At 36.2% G+C, this 21,285-nt stretch overlaps 1 protein-coding gene across 1 annotated transcript in view; it reads right to left on the bottom strand.

Annotated features, from left to right (window-relative positions):
* LOC113898163 (triadin-like) overlaps window positions 1-11,863 on the bottom strand; it is an 86,468-nt gene extending 74,605 nt beyond the window's left edge. The window contains exon 1 of the mRNA XM_027551079.1: window positions 11,568-11,863. Within this exon, the coding sequence (XP_027406880.1) occupies window positions 11,568-11,589 (22 nt within the window). The 5' untranslated portion in view covers window positions 11,590-11,863. The remainder of the gene's footprint in view (window positions 1-11,567) is intronic.
* Window positions 11,864-21,285: the final 9,422 nt, after the last annotated feature.

The raw sequence follows: 21,285 nt of genomic DNA, 5'->3' as shown, positions 1-21,285 counted from the left end.
GAGCCTGTTGGGCTACAGTCCATAGGGTTGCAAAGATTAGAACACGACTGAAGTGACTTAGCATACACACACGCAGAGCCACATACAACAAAACAGAAGAGTAATAAAAACAGTGCTGAATTAACGCAGCAGGAAATAGGATAATATATGCTGTGTGGTTTCATTTATGCAAAGAACAAACATGGCAGAATTAAACTATATGATGTTGAAAGATGTAGCAAGAACCGTTAACGAGTCAGAATAGTTGTTCCTTATGGGGGAAGAGATGGAGAATAGAAGTCTTGATTGGGAAGTAAAGTCAGTGAGAATCAGTCTATTCTTGGGCAGATGGGAATATGTTTCAGAGGTCATGGAAGTGTTGTTTTCTGATTTGGACGTATGTTTTGTGGATCAACTCCACTAATGTTTAGTAAATGTTATGCAAATATATACATGATGTATGCAGCTTTCTGTGTTTATATTTTTAAAAAGTATTTTAAAGAAAAAATTTAAAACTTTTTAAAATCTGAAATGTCTCATGTTATTTCTTGTAACACTGAAATGATGAGATGGCTGGTCTTTTGAAAATCAATTGGACAGTATCATTCACAAATTTCCACAGCTATCTAATTATTAGGTCACCTGTAGACACTGTTCTTGTGCATTTTGGCTTCTAGATAAGTCTTATATAACAACATAATTTTAAGTGAGTCTCTACATGATTAGAAAACACACTTGACCTTTTGGTAGTGTAGCAAATGATTTAAAAAAAAAAAAAAAAACAACACTGGAAGTCCCTAAGTCGACACCAAATTTAATATGCCATGATGTAGGGTGACTCTCAGGTAAAGAAATTTAATCCATCCTCAAGTTTATAATTTAACTTGTAAAACTATATGAGGCAATTTTGCAAAGTACTGACTTTCAGTTTACCCATCAGGGCTGCTTCCACCTGTGCCTTTCCTCAAATTATGCTGTCACTTCTCAGTTCATTAGCTCAAGGACACAGAAAACAAGCCATCACCTTTCACTGATTTTTCTCAAGGGGGAATTGTGTTATTTCATTTAGCTTGTGAATCTCTTTGACCCTTAAAATTATCATGTTTTAAGGAATTAACACTTTCTAAAAATTATCGTGCTTTTTCTCTTTCTACTATAGAATTAAAAATAGCAAATCAAGACAACCAGACATAGATTTTTTTCAGTAAGAATTTCATTCTATCCCAGTTCAGTCCAGTTCAGTTGCTCAGTTGTGTATGATTCTTTGCAACCCCACGGACTGCAGCACGCCAGGCTTCCCTGTCCATCATCAACTCCCAGAGCTTGCTCAAACTCATGTCCATTGAGCCACTGATTTTCATCCAACCATCTCAACCTCTGTTGTCCCCTTCTCCTCCTGCCTTCAATCTTTCCCAGCATCAGGGTCGTTTCTAAATAACTTTCTAATCATTGAACCAGATGGCTATCTTTAATATAATAGCTCTTAGTTGGTAACTGACTAAAGACTATTAACAAAACCTTCCTACCAATCCAAATCTTCTATATTGACCTAAAGAATCCTCTGTATAAAACTGGAAGATAATTAAGCCAGGGATTTCTCATAATTGAGTACTTTGATGCTAGCTCCTTCACAATTATTTGGATCTTTGCTCACTTCTGTCTTAGATTCTTGGTTGTTAACTGGGTTGTGGTTTAGCACCGCTTTGGAAAATGTTTGGGATTGTATGTGCAGTCAAAATCATAGTACAGACAAATATGCTAATTGTCCTGCAATGTCTGGGAAAGACTTTTCTGCCCCAAATGTCAGTAGAGTACGTCTTCTCCAGCTTTGATTCCCCAACTTAGAACACGAAGACAAGATATTAACTTAAAATATTTTGAATAATTGTTTGTTAAATAAATTAACTTGAAACTTTTAGCATCAAGGGATATTGGTGAAAAACTTAGTTATTTGCTTTTCTTTTATGTTGTTATCCTTTTATTAGAAAGATATTTCAAGTTTTAAGTTAAATTCTACTCCTTTTGAACAGTCCCTGGTCAACCCAGTCCATCTATTCTCCTGCTTCTCAGTTTTCCCTGATAATCATCTCTCATAACCCTAATTTGTTTATTTGTTATATATTAATTTATTTTCCAGTTCTTTCATATATGTAAACTTTGTCTTAAATTTGAGTGACAAGAAACCAAAAAATCTATCTCACAATTTTTTTTTTTAATTTATAATTTTATCTGTACTTTTACTTTAGCTACCTTAGAATTTCTAAACTTGTACCATATGGTTATCTATACAACTATCTCATCTTTCTTTGAATGCTAGATTAATATATATTTCACATTTCATCCTCAAGCTGAATAAAGTTATTGGAAAAACCAAATACTCAAAATATAAACAAGTAAGTACTTACTATGTAAATGAATATCTTTGGGATGTCAGAAGTTTTGCCCCTCTGCATCCACAAGTGAATTACTGAGTGATGGAACAAAGATAAAATGTTCTGTCCCAAAACACCTGGGTACTGCCAGCCTGTGTCACTCAAAGATAGGGACCCCTTCTAGAGTCATTCTAAGCAAGACCTACAAGACATTTCAAATCTAGAGAGTCTGAACAGAAATTCAATAATTAAATCTATCTACTTAATTCAAGAGATAACTGGCAACTTTAAAAACTATTTTTTTGTAATATAACTCTTCCAATTACTATGAACAAAGTCTCCAGAGGGTTCTGTTAACTTATTGCTTTAATCTAATCATAGCTAGATTAAAGATTCCTGTTTACATATACTAAACCTTAGACTAAGGATCATGTCCCTTTATCTTTGTCTTGAAAAAGGCCTTTCCCTAGCACCTTTAAAACTTCTTGCTTTGCTTCACTGTTTAATTCATTGCCTTCATAGGACTCCTTGAGAAGACCACTGGCATACAACACTAGTTCTCACAGTACTTAGCACAACACTGGCCATATAATTAATTTTTATAGCTTATTTTTCACTATTAATCTGAAGAAACTTATTCAGTGAGTACCTGTTTGACAGTTAGTATTATCTCATTATTTTTTCATGAATTAGAAATAGTGCTCCATAAATACTCAAAGTAGAGTACTTTAGGATCAAAAGCAGCAGTGGAGATATGGTGTAAGAACACTTAAATAGGAGGGAAAAACCAGGGATCAAAACAGTTTAAAATAAATCAGGCACGTGAGACATCCAACCTTTTCAATAATACAGCAATAGGATATCTTAACAAAAATACAGGGTTTTTACCAAATTTCTAAGCCAGATACCTCTGTACCTTGGTTATCCTAGGGTTTCTTCAAACAGACCACTAATTCTCACCTACCACCCATTCTTTTTTCTTCATCTCTACATTGATCAAACTCACTCTTGATCCCCTTACCCCTTGGCCAGTCACAAGGTGGCCACCTTCACAAAAACAGTGCATGCAATGCAACTGATCAATCAAGAACAGAACATTCATTCTGAAGTTATTTTCAGCAAATTTTGATCTGTGCTCACTAATCATAAGATATATGAACAACAGCATGACTTGGTTCAACCAAACTGAACACTCATCATTCATAAATCCCAACTGAAGTCATATGTTTTAAAATCTGTCCAAACTAGTTTTTCTCTTTCCTGCTTGTTCTTAAATCTACTGCATTAGAGCCAGGGACCTTGTGTTATTCTTCTTCACATCCCTATTGTCTGGCATTCAGCCTGATGCATAATATGTGCTAAAATACCAACTACAACTGACCTTTTGACTTGACCTGCTGCTTTATAAATACACTTGTGGGTTGGTAATTAATACCATAGATTGTAAATTTTTACTACATTTTGAATGAATGTATTTTGTTTTTCTCTAAATGCAACACCTAATACTTCTGCAGATTTAAATTCACAAGCTTGAAGTTTTACCATCTTAATGGTAACTTATAGATTTTATAGTGCACTGTTTTTCCCCAGGCAATTATACTAAGTTAAATAAGAATACCCACAGAAGAAAATAATACTCTAGCACTGAATGTCTAAGAGTAGCATATAATATTTGCCATTTTTGTCTTGACATTGTATCAAATGTCTTCCATAAACAGAAAATTCTTTTAATCACATGATGATTTTATTTTAAAAAGCAAAAATAAAATTTCCAGGGAAACCTAGCTAAAAATGTATTTTGAAAGTTATATAAGTAAGTGGAAACTGACTCTTTCCCATCCACAAGCTCACCAATGCCCTTGAACAAAGTTTTAAATATTAAGAGCTCTTTCCTTGTTTAGTTTTTCTCAACATTTCAGGAACCTGTGTCACGGAAAGGAGAATGATATAATAAATGAGTAGCAAGGATAAAACTGGTCTACCACAGTGAATCTACCATAGTGAGTTCTAGCCTCATGCCATCTAAAAAATGTTTCCCCTTTAGGTTACAAGACTGTATCTTTAACTTGTTTAAGGAAAAACCAGGTGCCCCAGCCTCTGCCATAGAAACTAAGTTAGAAAATATCTGAATGATATATATTTAAATGCAATATTTAAATACTTTGTGAGACAGACTCTGAGGTTTATGAGGAAACAGTTCATTTACATACCAAAGGATCTCTCAAAATTGTAAATTCCTTGCGCCTTTGACAGCTTGACTTGGGGCATGGAGATGTGGAGATGTTTGATGTTTAGAGAGCATATCTTGTACAGAGAGAAGCAGGACTTCATTCATTACACATTTGCCAAGGATATTCTTTTTAACTTCCTTTGAAGATGGAAAATACTATCTTTTTGGACCAGGAAGTTCATCTATCTCTGCATAACCCTCACTTGGGGCAATACGTGTTTATGTGACATTCAAATAAGCACGTCCTATCAGACATTATGCATGGTACTCACATTATCAAGAGAAAATGGGAAATAGGGAGAGCAAAAAACTTTGACAGATCTTCTTAGAACTTTAAGTTCAACAGAACCCAAACTCCATAAACTTAGAATTATTGTATAATGTTAATGCATAGTTACCAGACGAAGCTTTCCCCCCTAATTTGCTCTTTTTAAATGTGTTACTTTAAATAATACGCATTTTAAAAAATATATTAAGCATGTCCCCAAAGGGTTTTTTTTTAATCTGAAGGAAGAAAAGAAAACAATAAAACTTTAAACTCTATAACTATAAAACTAAAAGCTTGGCTGGAATATCTAAACCATCTATGTATTCTCTTTCATATTGATATATTCAACCCAAAGGTCAATGTAGATGATTTTAAAATTGCTTAGTCACACTGCTTTAAGTTTCTTTCATATTAAATATTGTTAACTGATTAAAAATTAATATAAACAGCATTGAAGACTTTAACTCTCTAAGGATTCCTAAGCTTTTAGAATAATAGCTAGAATAGCCTCAATTCACTTTTGCATTGTAAAAGTAGCATGATTTTTAAATTATAGTCACAATGATGAGCAAAAGTAAATAGGAAAAATTAAGAAGCATTTAAGCTGACAAAGAGAATATTTTTCCATGAGTACTGTGAGCTTGCGGGCAGGGGAGAAGAGTCAGTATCATAAATAAAAACACAAGCCACAAAGAAAAGCTTCTTAATGAAACCCAACTAGGGCTGACACTACAGAGATGTGTTCTCTGTGTACTTTCACTACCAATTTTACAGATTCTTGTAGCTACAACTGAAAAAAGTATAATTCTCCAATGAGCACAATCTTGTAAAAAGTTGGAAAATTTCCTCTGGTCATATTAGTCACTACTAACCAAGGTTAACTAACCAGGTATGGCGCCTCCCCATCCTCCCAGACCACCTAAGGTTAAGTAGTGGACCTAGGGCTTAAACAACATTTCTGACTTGAAACGCCACACACTTCCTACTCTATCACACTGCCTTTAATGTTTTAATGATGCCCTCCCTCAGCTCTGTACTGCTTTTCTCTCTGATTTTTTACTGAACTATTAATATATAGGCCACTGTTTTTCACACTCTGCTTTTCTTCTCTTTTCTAAATACAATTTGAACAGTAGATAGAGATATTTAGTCAGACTGATGAGGTCTTTGTGATATCTGCCTTTCAGAATGTCTGTAATATTTAAAAGATATAGCCACACAAGACTTTGACATTCCCTGACAATAAATATGATGTTCCTGACCATCGTATTTTTAGGACTATTTTTTCTTGCATCATATTGATCCTGGCTTTTAATCTCTTCTCAGGTTTTCACGTGGACCATCTCAAAAATGATCTGTGGCTAACTAAAGTCTCTCATTAATGTCACTAATAATACCAAGAAATGTTATGAAACTAAGCAAAAGATTTCCATATTATAACAAACATTTCTGAAAATCATTATTTCCTGGTATGTTGTTATAAATATAAAGGAGATCTCTGGACACTTCTCTCTAATATGAGCAGTTTTGGTTTCCATTTCAATACCTACAGGTTGTTCAATTAGAGAGTGATTTGCACTTATGAATAAATTTGGTGGCCAAGAGAGTCACTGACCTTATATTTACTAAAAACGTTTGTTTTCTTAAATTTATTTACTAAAAACATCAGTTCTTTTGTTTCTAATTCTTTATTGTAGAGAAGCTTGAATATTTATAAAAGTAGACAGAATATTATAACGAAACCCTATGTACCCTTCATCAGTCCCAGTGTAATTAATTCATGGCCAATCCCTACCACACTAACAACTCATCTATTTTCTTCTCTGGCATATTATGTAGAAACAAATTTGAAATATTATGTCATCTCATCCATATTTGAGAATGTGTATCTTGTAGGGAGTCAAACATGACTTGGAGACTGAATAACAACAATCTCCAAATAATATGTAGTTTGAAAACATAACCACAATATTATTAATCCCACCATAAATGTGATGATTTATTAGTATCATCTAAAATGCAGCATCTATCAAATTTCCAATTATTTCATAGATTTTTTTAAGTTTGTTTGAATCATGATCTAATAATCGTGATCTACACTTTGTGATGTGTTGCTCTGTTTTTACATTTTTTTCAATCTATAGGCTTCCTTGGTATCTCTTTATGGTCCTAGTAACTTACTTGAAGGTTATTTGTGGTGTAGAGGTTACCACAGCCTGGGTTGTGCTGACTGCATAATATGATGCTGTTTGTAACATATTCCTTATTCTTTTATTTCTTGAAAATTCAAGGTTGTATTATTTTTCTTTCATTGGTTTTCTTTTCTATTTTTCTTTTGCTTTTTCCCCCCCCTGTTTTTAGTAGGAAGAGTCAGTTCTAGATATCGTTTTAATGGTTGGTTATGTTTTGCCTTATATTTCACCAACAATTTCCCTTTTTGTGGCTTCCAGACTTTTTTATCCATGGGTCTTTGCAGTGCCCTCTAGTGCTACAAAATGAAAAAAATCTAACCTTCAATTAAAGGATCTAAGAACAGTTCTTTTATTTCACTGTACCTCTTACCATCACGGTCCTCCTCTTCTGCGTGTACTGCCTTGTCAATGACAATTTTAAAATGTGTTCCTGGAGCTAAAAATGATATTCTGTAGGTGGCGCATTGCTTTTCTTGATCAGGAGAACATAACCCAGAACAGATTAAGCTTTGAACCTAGTGCTTCCTCTTCCTCCTTTCCCACACCCAAGTCATCTCCCCTTAGGTCTCCTTTCCCGCCCAGGAGTCATCTCCACTCCTGGGTTTGGCGAGATAAACATAGACATGATGTAGGTTGCATCTTCTCCTCTTAATTCCACCATCTGTTACTCTGGATAATATAACTTGTGTGCGTAGTTGTTAAACATTCTGGCTGTGAATTTTTTTTTTTTTTTTTTTTTTTGAGCTCATCAATGGGTACTCTTGTGTTAAATCAGTGCAGCACATAAAATAAATGGCCATTTTTGCTTTAAATTTGGATCATCAAATCCTCTCAAATGTTTGTTACAGAGCAGTAAAATGTGGTTCAACTAATAGTAAGGGAAGAATTCCATACATAGTACAAAAACCCTTCTGAACCCTGAAGTTGTATGAAGTTCAGAAGTTGAGAGTCTGACAAAAACTTGAAAAAAAGAGAATTTCCTGTAACTAACTCTTCTAGCAAATGCTAATTTAATTGTATATAGGATGTCTACCAAGTTGAATTTATTGCACAAAATTTATATTTTCCTACATTTTTAGGGTACTTGGACCCAGAGATTCAATTATATGAATATTATCATAAAACATAATTTGACATTTATTAGCTAACTGGAAAATTGAAAACATTACATCCTTTACTTTTTTAAAAGTCTTCATCATTTCAACACAGTCATTAAGAATTAACTAAATTTTACTTTGTTATCAAAACTACTCAAAAATTCTTTTTACCTTTTGAGTGATACATACTGTCATGTAGATGCTGAAATGACTAGTTGAAAGTTCTTATGAACCTCAGAAGGCAGAGCTAACTTTGGCACTTGTCTAGGAATAACTGGGCCCCTGGAAAGAAGGTACAAGGCTATTTATAATTCTAAATCTTAGTGCTGTTTGGAGTCTGGAGCTATACCTAACCAGAGTAGCGGGGCTCAAACCAGAACAGGGGTCTAGTACAGGTTCCTCTTAACCTCTAAATTAACATCAGGCTAAGTATTAGTCTCACATAACAAAAGGAAGTATTCAACATGACTCTGGAGTCAGAGGTCTGGGTGTGAGTCCTAGCTACACTGTATATAGCTGTGTGAATTTAGGCAAATTTCTAACCTCTCTAAATCTTAGCTTCCCATGCTATAAATAGCAATGATAAAAGTATCTATCTCATTTTGCTGTCCTGAGGTTTAAATGCTCATTATTACAAGCTTAATATCTGACAAATAACGTCTTTTGGATAAGTGAGTTGTTATTATCATTATCATTATTTTTATTAATTTATAATAGCTAGAATCAAATATATTGTTTCCCTAATGTCCTTTGAGGTTCAAATTTGTTCTAATTTTAGTTCTACTCTATTGCTCTGTACCTGAAATACAATTCCATATCTAAAATTACTTCCTTTCTTCTGTCAGTTGAAATAATCCAGTTTAGGACATGCAGTGATGATCTATGTGAGGAACTCAGTAAGGTGCACAGATAAGTCATGCATTATAGCTGAGTAAGTACCACAAAAAACATGAACACTATTCTCAGACCTCCCCCAATTACCAGTGACCACAAGAGAGTCGTATAATATCCATGACCTTCAGTTTTACAAAAACTGAGGCGAGGACAGTGGCCTTAAGCTTTCTAAGGAGCTAATCCAGCTCCGTCTTAAGTGCTGCAAGGTGTTCATTTACTTTGTGATCAGTGGATGGCAAAAATAATCAGTAGATGTCGAAGACTACTAATGAAGTGCTTACATTTCAATAATGTGTCCAAAGTGGCGGCAAAAGAACTATAACAGATGAGAGGAAAGACTATTTCAGGTTGATGGAACAACCTGTACCAAGGCTCTGGCACAAAAGTACACCTTTTATAAAAGACTGAAGGAAGGCTACTGTAGCTGGGGCACAAAAAGTGAGAATCATGAAGACAAAATAAAAGGAGTGTAGTAGAGCAGCAGGCAAGACGCTTTGGATGGCCACAGAGAATGACTGTGCCACTCACCTTAAAAGGTAAGCTCATCTGAGTTGTCAGTCTAATTATCAGTTGAGAAATATGGTTAATAAGGCATTCCAGAAAAGGAAAAAAGTACATAACTAATCCCTGAAGTTGAAATGACAAAGATCCTATGAACAGTTAAAGCCGGAGTACAGGAAATGTCCATCATCTAGGACCTAGATGGTATTTTTATATTTTTAATTCATTATTAATTCAATGATTTTTTACAGGTGACAAGAGGTCTTCTAAGAACCCCTTAAATTCTCCACGGGGAGAAGACAGAAACATAAGTTCTATTTTATAATCAGGAATTTTCCTATAAAAATGTTTATTAATCAAGAGCAAAAGGCCTACAGAGCATAATTCACAGGCCAGCAAAAAATGTTTCGGCCGAGTGCCCCTGAATCAGTTGGCCGTTCACAACCCATACAGAGCAAGGGAAACATATTCACAGGTATTTAACAACTTGTGCAAGGCTAAGTGAGACATTTCTGTAGATGGATGTCTTGAAGACAATCTAAAGGTCACATGATGCAGAATATCTAAGGAATACGAAAAAATGCTATTTATATTGAGCTAGCAAATTCTGAACTAAAATTGGTAAAGAGTAAATTTGATACTTCGTAGAGAAATGAAAAAACATGAACTAGATTTAAGGGAGCTGACTTCTAATCTTGGCAATGCTATGGTTTTCAGCAAGTCTCCAAACATTTGAGTTACAGTTTCTCTGTCTGAAAAATGGAGATAATAATGCCAACTTAATTGAGTTGTGTGAGGTACAAATAAGTACATAAAGTCCGGAGCAAAACGCCTGATACATAGAAATCTCTCAGTAATTATTTCTATTAATTTGGGGTGCTAGACTAAATTTGTTAGTGGAAGGTGAAAGTAAGACAATTCTCCTTATAAATACTGACTGCAAGTCTTAAACTCTGTAATCACTCTGTGCCCATACTAATGTCTGCCCAAAGATCTAAAACCACACATTCTCTTTTTCAGTTGTCTGATGGAAAACAAACCAGCTCAGCATTAGACTTGGAAGCTGTGAAGAGCACCACCTGTCTGATTTTTGCTTACAGCTGTCAGAAGCAAATTTTAGACACACCTCCCGAATTTTTACCCCAGCTAGAACTGGATTGTGTCTGTATTCAAAATGCTTTAGGCTGTTTTAAAGAATCTTTTATATATTTATAATATATATATTATATATATACATGTATACATATATTTTGCATACATTCTATTTGAGTGAAATGATTGCTATCATGGTTGAATAATAAAGAGGTTCTTTTCAGAATAAGCATTAAAACAGAAAATATTGACTTTCATATAGAATTTATCACATAGAGGTAAAAGACATGAGTATATGAAAAGAATCAGAAGCAAAAGCTTAATTATTTTATTTTTAAAATCATACTGATCTACAGTGATTTTTTGTAATTCCAAACCTTTTCTCTGAATACCCACCCACATATACACATTTTTTAGGTATATAAATCTTATATATGTGGTGTGCATATTTATATACTTGAGTTAGAAAGGATAAACAAATTTAAGATCTCCAAGTTGACATATCATAAAGTAAAAATGGTCAAAATCAATTTTCTAAGTTTAAACATTAAGTGCAACATTTTAAGTTCATTGTGGTCTCTAGCCCTGCACCCAAACCTTGTCATTTTTGCTAGGTAAGATATTGGCCCTAACATTATATGACCATAGCTATTTATAGAGGTGTGGGTGATAACTGTTAACTAGTGGGAACTTTGGCATCACAGAGAACAGTTTCCACATGCAAAATTTCACAGAAATCTCTTTTTACTCCCCAACATAGAGACCTGCCAGTTTGGGAGACTTCTCAGCTCCCAAACCTACTTCTCTGATCCCATATAGAATCACTGATCAAGATAACTCTAAAAGCAACATTCTAAGAGGGCACATTGACCATCAATGGGACTGTCAATTTCTACCTTTTTTTACCCTGTAGTTGATGTTATTGGAAAATGCTAGCAATACCTTCAGCCGTGATCTCAGTCATGGTGGTTGGAGAAAGAAAAAGGCAGGCAAGAATTCCGGTCAAGTGGCACTTTGCAGAATACTTTAGGACTGGAGAACTCTGATAGGGGGCTCTGTGTGAAAGCGTGAGGTCTCTTCCTTTTCCTGGCTGTTCCTGCTGCTCTTTTGTTGTCCTGTTGAACTTTGTCTCTTCTCTGCAGAGTTCTCCCCCTGGAAACAACCTGAGCCCTTTCCAGGCAGCACTTGTGGCTCAGGCAGAAGTATCAGCTTCGAATAAAAATAGCTTCATCTCCCTAGGACTCTTCAGCACTTTTTTTTTTTTTTTGGCACTCTAGATGAACACACACACACACAAACACACACACACACACCAGTTCACTAGTCCCAAAGAGAGACAGGCCAAAAAAAAAAAAAAGGCAAAGGAACCAAAAGTATTGCCTAAGCCCCCGCAGTTTCCCTAAGATAATTACGGATTTGGGGATCTATGTCAGAAAACATAAAATAAAGAGTTGGAAGTAATCTTATCCGTAATAGCTCAGATTTATTCTTAGTGCCCTTAATGCTCAGAACATTCCTCATTCCCTTATTTGGTGTGGGGAGGGTCCTGTAATGTCTACCAGGAGCAAAGGGGAGGGTAGTCTTGTCATTTTCTCCAAGTTGTTTCCTTATTGGTCTAAATCCACTTAGCAAAAGCAGTTATTTATATAGCGCTACACTTGAAGTTGCAACCATTAAATCCTGAAGGTTTCTTGTAGGAGATTAAGATTTTCCAAACACAGGCCAATAAGAAATATGTAATGAAAAGTTGTATTGACACTTGAGAACTGATGAATTACTAGATTTTTCATTCTTTTCAATACTTTCATGAAAACAAAATACCTGAATTTATCTATGCAATAAAAGAAAGGAAAGGTGGTATAAAGTTTAGAAGTCCACAGCTCATATTTTAATAAAAGATTTCAACTTTTCTCTACCTCAACTTCAAAAAAAATAAAATATAAAGGATCATAGCAGCCAACAATTAGCCAAATTGGCTGATTAGCATTTCACCTTCCCACTACTAGACAGGTGTTAATGAGCAGAGAAATATTCAATAGCTGGCAGTTAGAAGGAGAAGGAGAATCAAAGGGCATTGATAATCATACACTCTAGCCAATCTGTGAATAATCAGAGGTTGGCTACACTTATCTTTTATTTTATTCTCACATTCAACCTAACGAATGCTTGCGGTTTAAACTCTTAGCCTTAACTTGTTGCCTTTGGTTGCCAGAACCTCTTGAATTTGCATGGTACTTCAGAGATCAGAAAGCAAAGTCACACATGTTCTTTAATATCAGAAGTGCTACAACAGCTGTATCCTTTGCCTCCATGTTGGCAGCTCTGTATTTGTTGCCTTAATTCCTACAAAAGAAAGTGTTCATATACCAGCTGAATAAATGAGTTAGGGAGTAAGCAATCTTAATTCACAAAAGAGGAAATAATTCCAGGTAACACTCATGATTTATACAAAATTCTACATCTAGGGTTAGGCTTGAGGCTTTTGACTTCAAGTCTGATCTTTCTGAAGAGGCAGGACTTATGGCTTACAATACCATTTGCAGGTACAGGGAGCCACAACAAATTAGGTCTGCCAGTGGATGGAACGGCTCTGCTGGTGGCTCAGTGGTAAAGAAACCACCTGACGGTGCAGGAGACATGGGTTTGATCCCTGGGTTGGGAAGATACCCTGGAGGAGGAAACAGCAACCCACTCCAGTATTCTTGCCTGGGAAATCCCATGGACAGGGGAGCCTGGCAGGCTACAGTCCATGGGGTCACAAAAGAGTCGGACAAGACTTAGTTAGTAAACAACAACAACAACAACAAAAATGGATGGGAAGATGCGAACTCCTCCCAGCACTTCTGTAGAACACCGGGTTAGTGTCTATCTTCTTCAGTGGGGAGGAGGTAGCCTAAAAGCAGAGCCCTCCTCACTTTGCCCCCAAAGGCATCTCCATTATCACAATGCTGCTTCTAACTTGAAGAAAGCATCGTGCTTTGAATTTCCATTTGTCAATCACTTTTGTAGTCTTTCACTGTAGTTAACTGATAAAATAGTAATTCCTTATGTAACTCATTAAGAATTTACATTAAAATGTTCAAACAAGACTATAGTGCAAGATCAGTGATTGATGTTACTCTTAAATTTGCTGTCACTAATTTCATGTCATACTAGAAACAAAAAGAAGAGTAAAAATACTCTAGCTAAACATGCTTACAGGGTAATAAGGTTTTTTAACCCATTTATTGGAAGAGTTGATGAATTTTCTTAGAATATTAACATGAGAACTCAGTATATTTCTCACTTTGAAAAGTTACTAGAACTTTTTCCACTTATTTGAAACCCAATTCATAAAATATGTCTTTGAGTTTCAAATGGAACTCAGAAAAGCTTTCCAAAACAAAGCAACTGACATTCTTCTAAAGGTACACATCTCATTCTTCAGGACATTCAAAGAACAAAATATTACAAACAATACATTTGCTTTTCTTCATTTTTTTTTCTCATTTTTAACAAGTATTCGCTTTAACGGGATCTCACCAATTTACTGGGATCTTTCAACATGACCTAAATGTGAGGATTCTCGCTTCTTTCAGTGATAGCTTCTGATGTACTTTCACATTTTTCATTACTGTAGGATCAGCACAAATAAGCTTATTTTGGTTTTGCATACAAGCACACTTCTTCCTATATGCATTATTAACTGATCTGGTCTTCAATAAGTCAGTGGCAAACCATGAAAAGTTTTTTCTCCTAGAAAATGCTTCATTTAGTCCAAGCTGCATCTCCAACCTGATTATACTGATTATTACCCCTTGTGATTTTCACTAGATATTCTCAATATTCAAGTTAGCAGCCAAAAATATTCATTCTTAGAGCATTAAAAAAAATCTAGCTGCTCTGTCAGCTGTTATCATAAACTAACAATCGGTAAGACATACTCTGTAATTGACTCTGAGCTAGATATTTTCATCTATGCTGAATTTTAGAATATAAAAAAGAGTCAGAAGGCAAAGAGAGATTTTTTTTTATGACTTTTGGTTTCCGCCAAAAAAAAAATCAAAAAACAATTTCATTTTTAAAAATTAATTATTTAAAGATCATACTACATTGCCTTGTTCAGTAGTGAATAGAGATATAAATGGAAGTAAGTAGCTAGTTATCATCAGTCACCTATTTCTTAAGGACTAGGGATATTTGAGAAAAAGTAAAGTTAGAGTCACTTCTTAAGATCTTCTGTTTATTAATTTACAGATATGAACAGCTTACACTTGAAAACCCCATACTTAAATTGGTGTTAAACAGAAGAAAAATAATTAAAATTTATATAATATTATATGTTTATACATAGTGGGAGTAAATTTATGTGTATTTAATTAGGATAGAAAGTGCTCATTACTTAATCTTAAAATAATGATAGATGTTACTTTTATAAGTTTTCAGATTAATTTTAATAGAAGGCAAAAATAAATAACCAACTAGATTGCTTGGGGAAAAAAAGGAGTGAAGGTGGGGGACAGAATGTCATAATATAAGACAGCTTTATATATTAGCTAACAAACTGCAAGCTCTGCCGTGGTTGAAGTAGCTTAGGGGGCAAATATACAAGAGAAATCCTTTACTTTTAGCTTCACAGGTGAATAAATATGGCAAAAACAAACTAGGTATATAAAGGATTGGCTTATTAAACTTTAGAATGAAGAAATACAGAAGAAAAGAGGAACACTGAAAGTGAACTTGGGGAACATTTGATTGCATTTGCTTTCATCTGACCTGTGATCCCAACACATAACCTAGAAATGAGGCTCACTTGATAAACTTAGTCTTCAGAATCACAGGAAAAGCCTCAATTGAACTATTAGTTCATTAATCTTACTTCATCTCAGCTCTGCTGTTCACTTTATTTTAAATTGTTTGTGTTCTATTTGTGTCATGGAAAAATCGCATTCTGTCCTCCTTACTTTCTCTAAATGGTCTGTGCTCATTTCTTTAACCAAAGGTTGAAAGTCACTCCATAGGTTTGGCTTACAAACTGATTATTTAGAAATGGTGCAATCCAGCTCGTTTCAAATGACAGAAGGCATTCCAGTGCAATTAAAAACTTTCCTCCGTTTAACTCTGACTCATGAGTAGCTGAGTCTCCAGTATCAGGCTTCACACACATTTGACATTGTCAAACATTTCCCTCAGAAGCCTGCCCATGTCAATCCAGCCTTCAATTAAGAAAGGCAGCGGATGCTCTTTCTTCTTAAAGATTCCTTTCTCTGAAGAGCCAGCTTCTTTCCACTATCACTGTCCTCTTCTTGAGGACTGGCAATATCCGGTAGTATGTGCCCCTGTGGAGTCCATAATTCAGATTTTTGTTCACCGCTCTGGAGTCTGTCCCACACGATCTTCACTCTGTGGTCCTGGTTACTACTCAAAGGGAATTTATGGTTTGTGCTTTTTTGTTTTCTTATAAAAGCCTAAATAGTTTCTTATAAAAGATAAATTGTTTGCTGCCTAGTTTTTAGACACAAATTTTTCTCTAAAATTAATATAAATGGATATTTCTATTTGCTAATTTTCAAGAAGCTCACAATATAATCATTTTGTGTTTTACATTTTGATGCTTTGCTTTATCAATGATATAATCTGTTATACCTGTTTATCACAAATGAATACCAACTAAAGGACTAACTTTGGAAGCCTGCCTATAAGTAAGCAAATAACATATTCATTCCATTATGTTTTCTGTGTGTGTGTGTGTGTGTGTGTGTGTGTCCCTCTTTTTCTCTCTCACATACACACTCTTTACTCTGCCCTCAGCACTAGGCCAGGTTTTAGTGATATCAGGATAAGTAGTACAAGATTTTGTTTTCAAGGAACTCACAGTCTACTAGAAGAGTGAAAAAAAGTTATACCAAAAATTATAACGCAGCCTGGTTAGTCCTAAGTACAGAAACACTGTGCACTGAATGACAGGAAAGGAGTTTTAATGCAACAGGAAAGGCTTTAAGAGAAAGAAATACTAGAATTGGGTCTTAAAGTGTAAGAAATTACTTAAATGACCGATTGAGGACACACTTGCCAAATAAAGGAACTAACTATCAAAGAATTATAAAGGTTTAAGCATCAGATCAGATCAGATCAGTCGCTCAGTCGTGTCGGACCCTTTGCGACCCCATGAACTGCAGCACGCCATGGCCTCCCTGTCCATCACCAACTCCTGGAGTTCACCGAGACTCACGTCCATCCAGTAAGTGATGCCATCCAGCCATCTCATCCTCTGTCATCCCCTTCTCCTCCTGCCCCCAATCCCTCCCAGCATCAGAGTCTTTTCCAATGAGTCAACTCTTCGCATGAGGTGGCCAAAGTACTGGAATTGCAGCTTTAGCATCATTCCTTCCAAAGAAATCCCAGGGCTGATCTCCTTCAGAATGGACTGGTTGGATCTCCTTGCAGTCCAAGGGACTCTCAAGAGTCTTCTCCAACACCACACTTCAAAAGCATCAATTCTTCGGTGCTCAGCCTTCTTCACAGTCCAACTCTCACATCCATACATGACCACAGGAAAAACCATAGCCTTGACTAGACGAACCTTTGCTGGCAAAGTAATGTCTCTGCTTTTCAATATGCTATCTAGGTTTGTCATAACTTTCCTTCCAAGGAGTAAGCGCCTTTTAATTTCATGGCTGCAGTCAGCATCTGCAGTGATTTTGGAGCCCAGAAAAATAAAGTCTGACACTGTTTCTACTGTTTCCCCATCTATTTCCCATGAAGTGATGGGACTGGATGCCATGATCTTCGTTTTCTGAATGTTGAGCTTTAAGCCAACTTTTTGAACTTTAAATAGTTCAGTAAGGTTTGATCACAGGGTACTTGGAAGAGAGCTCCATAAGAAACAAGAGAATAAAAAAGAACCCGATACTTAAGTGCCTTATAAGTCAAACTAAGATTTTTGGACTTAACTCTAATTTAGGATGACACTGAAGTATTTCAAGCAAAAACAGGAAATAATCAAATTTATCTTCTGGAAATACTGGATTCAACAACAGTGATGACTACAATTTCCTTAAGACAATTTCAAGACAGCCTTAGAAATAGAAGCCAGATTAAAGAATATGAGGCAAATGAGAAATCATAAAAATGGAAGACAGAACTTGGAATATACTTCAAGGAAGCTTATGTGAAAAGCTAAGGAGTGAGACGGATTAGGAATTAGGCTACTGTCCATAGGGTGGCAAAGAGTTGGACATAACTGAAGCGACTTAGCACATACTAGGTACAGCAAATTTTTTAAGATTAAGAAAACCTTGACCATGTTTTCCTTTATAGGAAGGAATATAGGAATGAGGAAGAGATTAATGATCTAGGAGAGAGGAAAGGGAAGGAATTTAGAGAAAGCGTCAAGCAAATGGAAGGGTAAAGATAGAGCTCATGTGGAGAGTATTTCTGAAGAGAAATAAAATTCTTAGTAAAAAGAACTAAGATGGGACAAATGTGGATAATTTTGACTTGTGAAAGGGGAAAAGGAAAGGAATTCATGCCTGATGACATTAGTTTCTGTGAGTCAGTGTCATCTGCTGAGAAATAAAGGGTTAGAGGTTAGAATGACATCTTGAAGAAAGTTCTGAAAGTTTCACAAAGCTGCAGAAGTAAAGAGAGAAGCAGCTTCTTAAGCAAGTGCAGAGTTCCACTAAGACGCCACCGAGGCTTAGAGACTATGAGCTTGCAGTAACAAACCCACTTACATTACTTAGCATAATCAAAGGGGCAAAAACTAAAGAACTCCAAATACACCTACCTCCCCCAACATACAAATAAAAACATATCCCTTTCAGGTTAACAGGTTGCTGCTGCTGCTGCTAAGTCGCTTCAATCGTGTCCGACTCTGTGCGACCCCATAGATAACAGCCCACCAGGCTCCCCAGTCCCTGGGATTCTCCAGGCAAGAACGTTGGAGTGGGTTGCCATTTCCTTCTCCAATGCATGAAAGTGAAAAGTGAAAGTAAAGTCGCTCAGTTAAGTCCGACTCTTTGCGACCCCATGGACTACAGCCTACCAGGCTTCTCCATCCATGGGATTTTCCAGGCAAGAGTGATGGAGTGGGTTGCCATTGCCTTCTCCAGGTTAACAGGTTAGTGGGCAGTTATTCACCATGAGGCCATTTACAGATTCAGGGTGATGGCAGCTCTATTATCTTTATGTGGCTCCTCTCCAGTTGGCTGAGAAGGGAATGGCAACCCACTCCAGCATTCTTGCCTGGAGAATTCCATGGACAGAGGAGGAGCCTGGTGGGTTACAGTCTATGGGGTCACAAAGAGACACGACTGAGTGACTAACACACCGCCAGTTGACAAAGACAGGAAAGGTTTACAAGGCTATATGGGTCAAGCCTGGAAGTGGCATAGAGCACCGCTGCTTCTACTCCACGGTGAGAATGTAATTCTTGGTCATACCTGTCCGTAAGGGGAGCGAACTGCGGCTGGCCTCAACTAGGCCTCCAGTCCTCCAGTCCAGTCCTAGGACTGAATCTCTGCCACAGGCCTATTTTTGAGTCCTCCACAGACATGTTAATAGACTGAGCACCGGAGCAAAGAAGTAGGTAACTGGCCTGAAATCTCTGGGCAAGTGTAGCCTTCAGGAAAAATTTTGGCTAAACTTAAGCCAAGGCGAGGATAAACAAAGGGCAATAGAGAGATGACAGTTTGGGAGAAAATATATGATTGAAAAGGCCTTTATTTTAAGTAGTGTGTACGGATTACCGTACATATTTATAAATCAATCTTTTTGCATTCAGGATGTGGATTACCCTTAACAGCTAAACACAGGAAGAGTTGTGATACACTATGAATATGCATGTGAATGAATTACAAAGACATACCTACCAAGATTTAAATCATTTCAAATGACTCGATATTGGGACATTTGACTTCCATTTTTATAAGCAGTTTTTTTGTTTTCTTTTAGCATTTGTTTATCCAAATCTCTTCTCTTTCTCTCTACTTGACAAAGGGGGAGTACTACCATCCAAATGTGCCCCTGCAGAGTATTTCATCAATTCAAATTAAAGATGTATTTTACAGTTGTCACTGATATATGACTTTGAGAATATGAACTGCTATATAAATGTTAAATGTTCCCATCCTCATGAAAATCACATTTCACCTCAGAGCCATGTCTGGTTTTGCTATTCATTATTCATTTGAAGTCAGAGTTTTCCATTTCCAATATTATAATTAATTTGAATATTATTAAATGTTGTCACAAATAGCAGATTGTCAGCTTTCCTTGACCTCCTAACGTGTATGTATTCGTTCTCATTTTAAATAGTTTATTTTTATCCTTAATCTCCTTCAAAACAAAACAGAACCATTTGCTCTGGGTCTCTAAAAATTCCATTTAACAAAATAGATCCATTCCTCCTTCTTCACTCTGTACCCTTTCATTTAACAGGAGTTATTTTCTGTCTTACACGCCCCCAACAGTGTCAGCCTGACTACCTGAAAGCCAACGCATGTAGGATTTGCATTAGGAAAAAAGTACGTGTTTTGTCAACTTTACATCCCACACAGAAATCGTGGGCTCTAAGTTTAGAACAGAATTTCAAACCAATATAAGTGGTATTTCATGCTGGGGACAAATTGGAGTTGTGAAAGACACTGGGGATATAAATTCATACTATCTTGGCACAGTCAGTAAGCTGAATATATGATTGGATATGAAGAATAATGTAGAGAGTATCCTGGTCCCAAAATGTATCACCCAGTAGGAAAGCCTGTTATATACAAATCAAAGGTTCAGTCCTATCATTTAAAATTGAATTTGAAACTTTTCTATTAAAAGGCAAATAACATTTGGAATACAAAATTAAGTTAGCAATTGGAAGGCAATACCCATCAGAGTCGGAAAAGCCACATTTTTCGACAACTGTGCCATTTTGTACACTTTGCTTATTTATTAGAGCATCTTTTTCTACAAGCCTGCATACAGTCCTGTAACCTTCTCCCATGCAGCGTTCCATGCAGCCACTACAGTTTATCCTAGTTGGCTCTGACTATAAACTTAGACGTCTTCCCAGGTGGCACAGTGGTAAGAATCCACCTGCCAATGCAGGAGATGCAAGAGATGCAGGTTCAATTCGTGGGTTGGGAAGAGCCCCTGCAGTAGGAAATGGCAATCCACTCTGTATTCTTGCCTGGGAAATTCCATGGACAGAGGAGCCTGGTGGGCTATAGTCCATGGGGCCCCAAAAGAGTCAGATACAACGGAGCACAAGTGAGAAGTATGAACTTAACAGCCATGCCATGCGTCTGGGAAGGGATTCAGAAGGATGGGTTCTGAGGGTTGAGACCCCACTGGAAAGACTAATAGGGGCATTTCTAATGCCAAACTTCAAGAACCTCTAAATTTAGGGGCTGCTGTACATAAGTGCTCAGAATTATAATCTGCAGAGACAATCAATTCTGACAATTCACTATCTCATTGGAACTATAAAAATCAGCAGTTACTTCAGCTGGTTCGAATTAGAAGGATATATAATTTTGTTTTTGCTTTGGAAATGTCGTGGACTACAGACACATTTGATTTAGTCACTGATTGCATTTACATTCCACTAGATTAATCTGGTAGCATCATACTTTTTATTTTTAACAGAAAGCTTAAAAGCAAAGAAATGGAAAAGAAAAATGTTATT

Source organism: Bos indicus x Bos taurus, chromosome 9, assembly GCF_003369695.1.
Source record: "Bos indicus x Bos taurus breed Angus x Brahman F1 hybrid chromosome 9, Bos_hybrid_MaternalHap_v2.0, whole genome shotgun sequence".
Taxonomy (NCBI): Eukaryota; Metazoa; Chordata; class Mammalia; order Artiodactyla; family Bovidae; genus Bos; species Bos indicus x Bos taurus.
The sequence above is the reverse complement of the archived record's forward strand: the minus strand, read 5'-3'. Positions and strand labels throughout refer to the sequence as shown.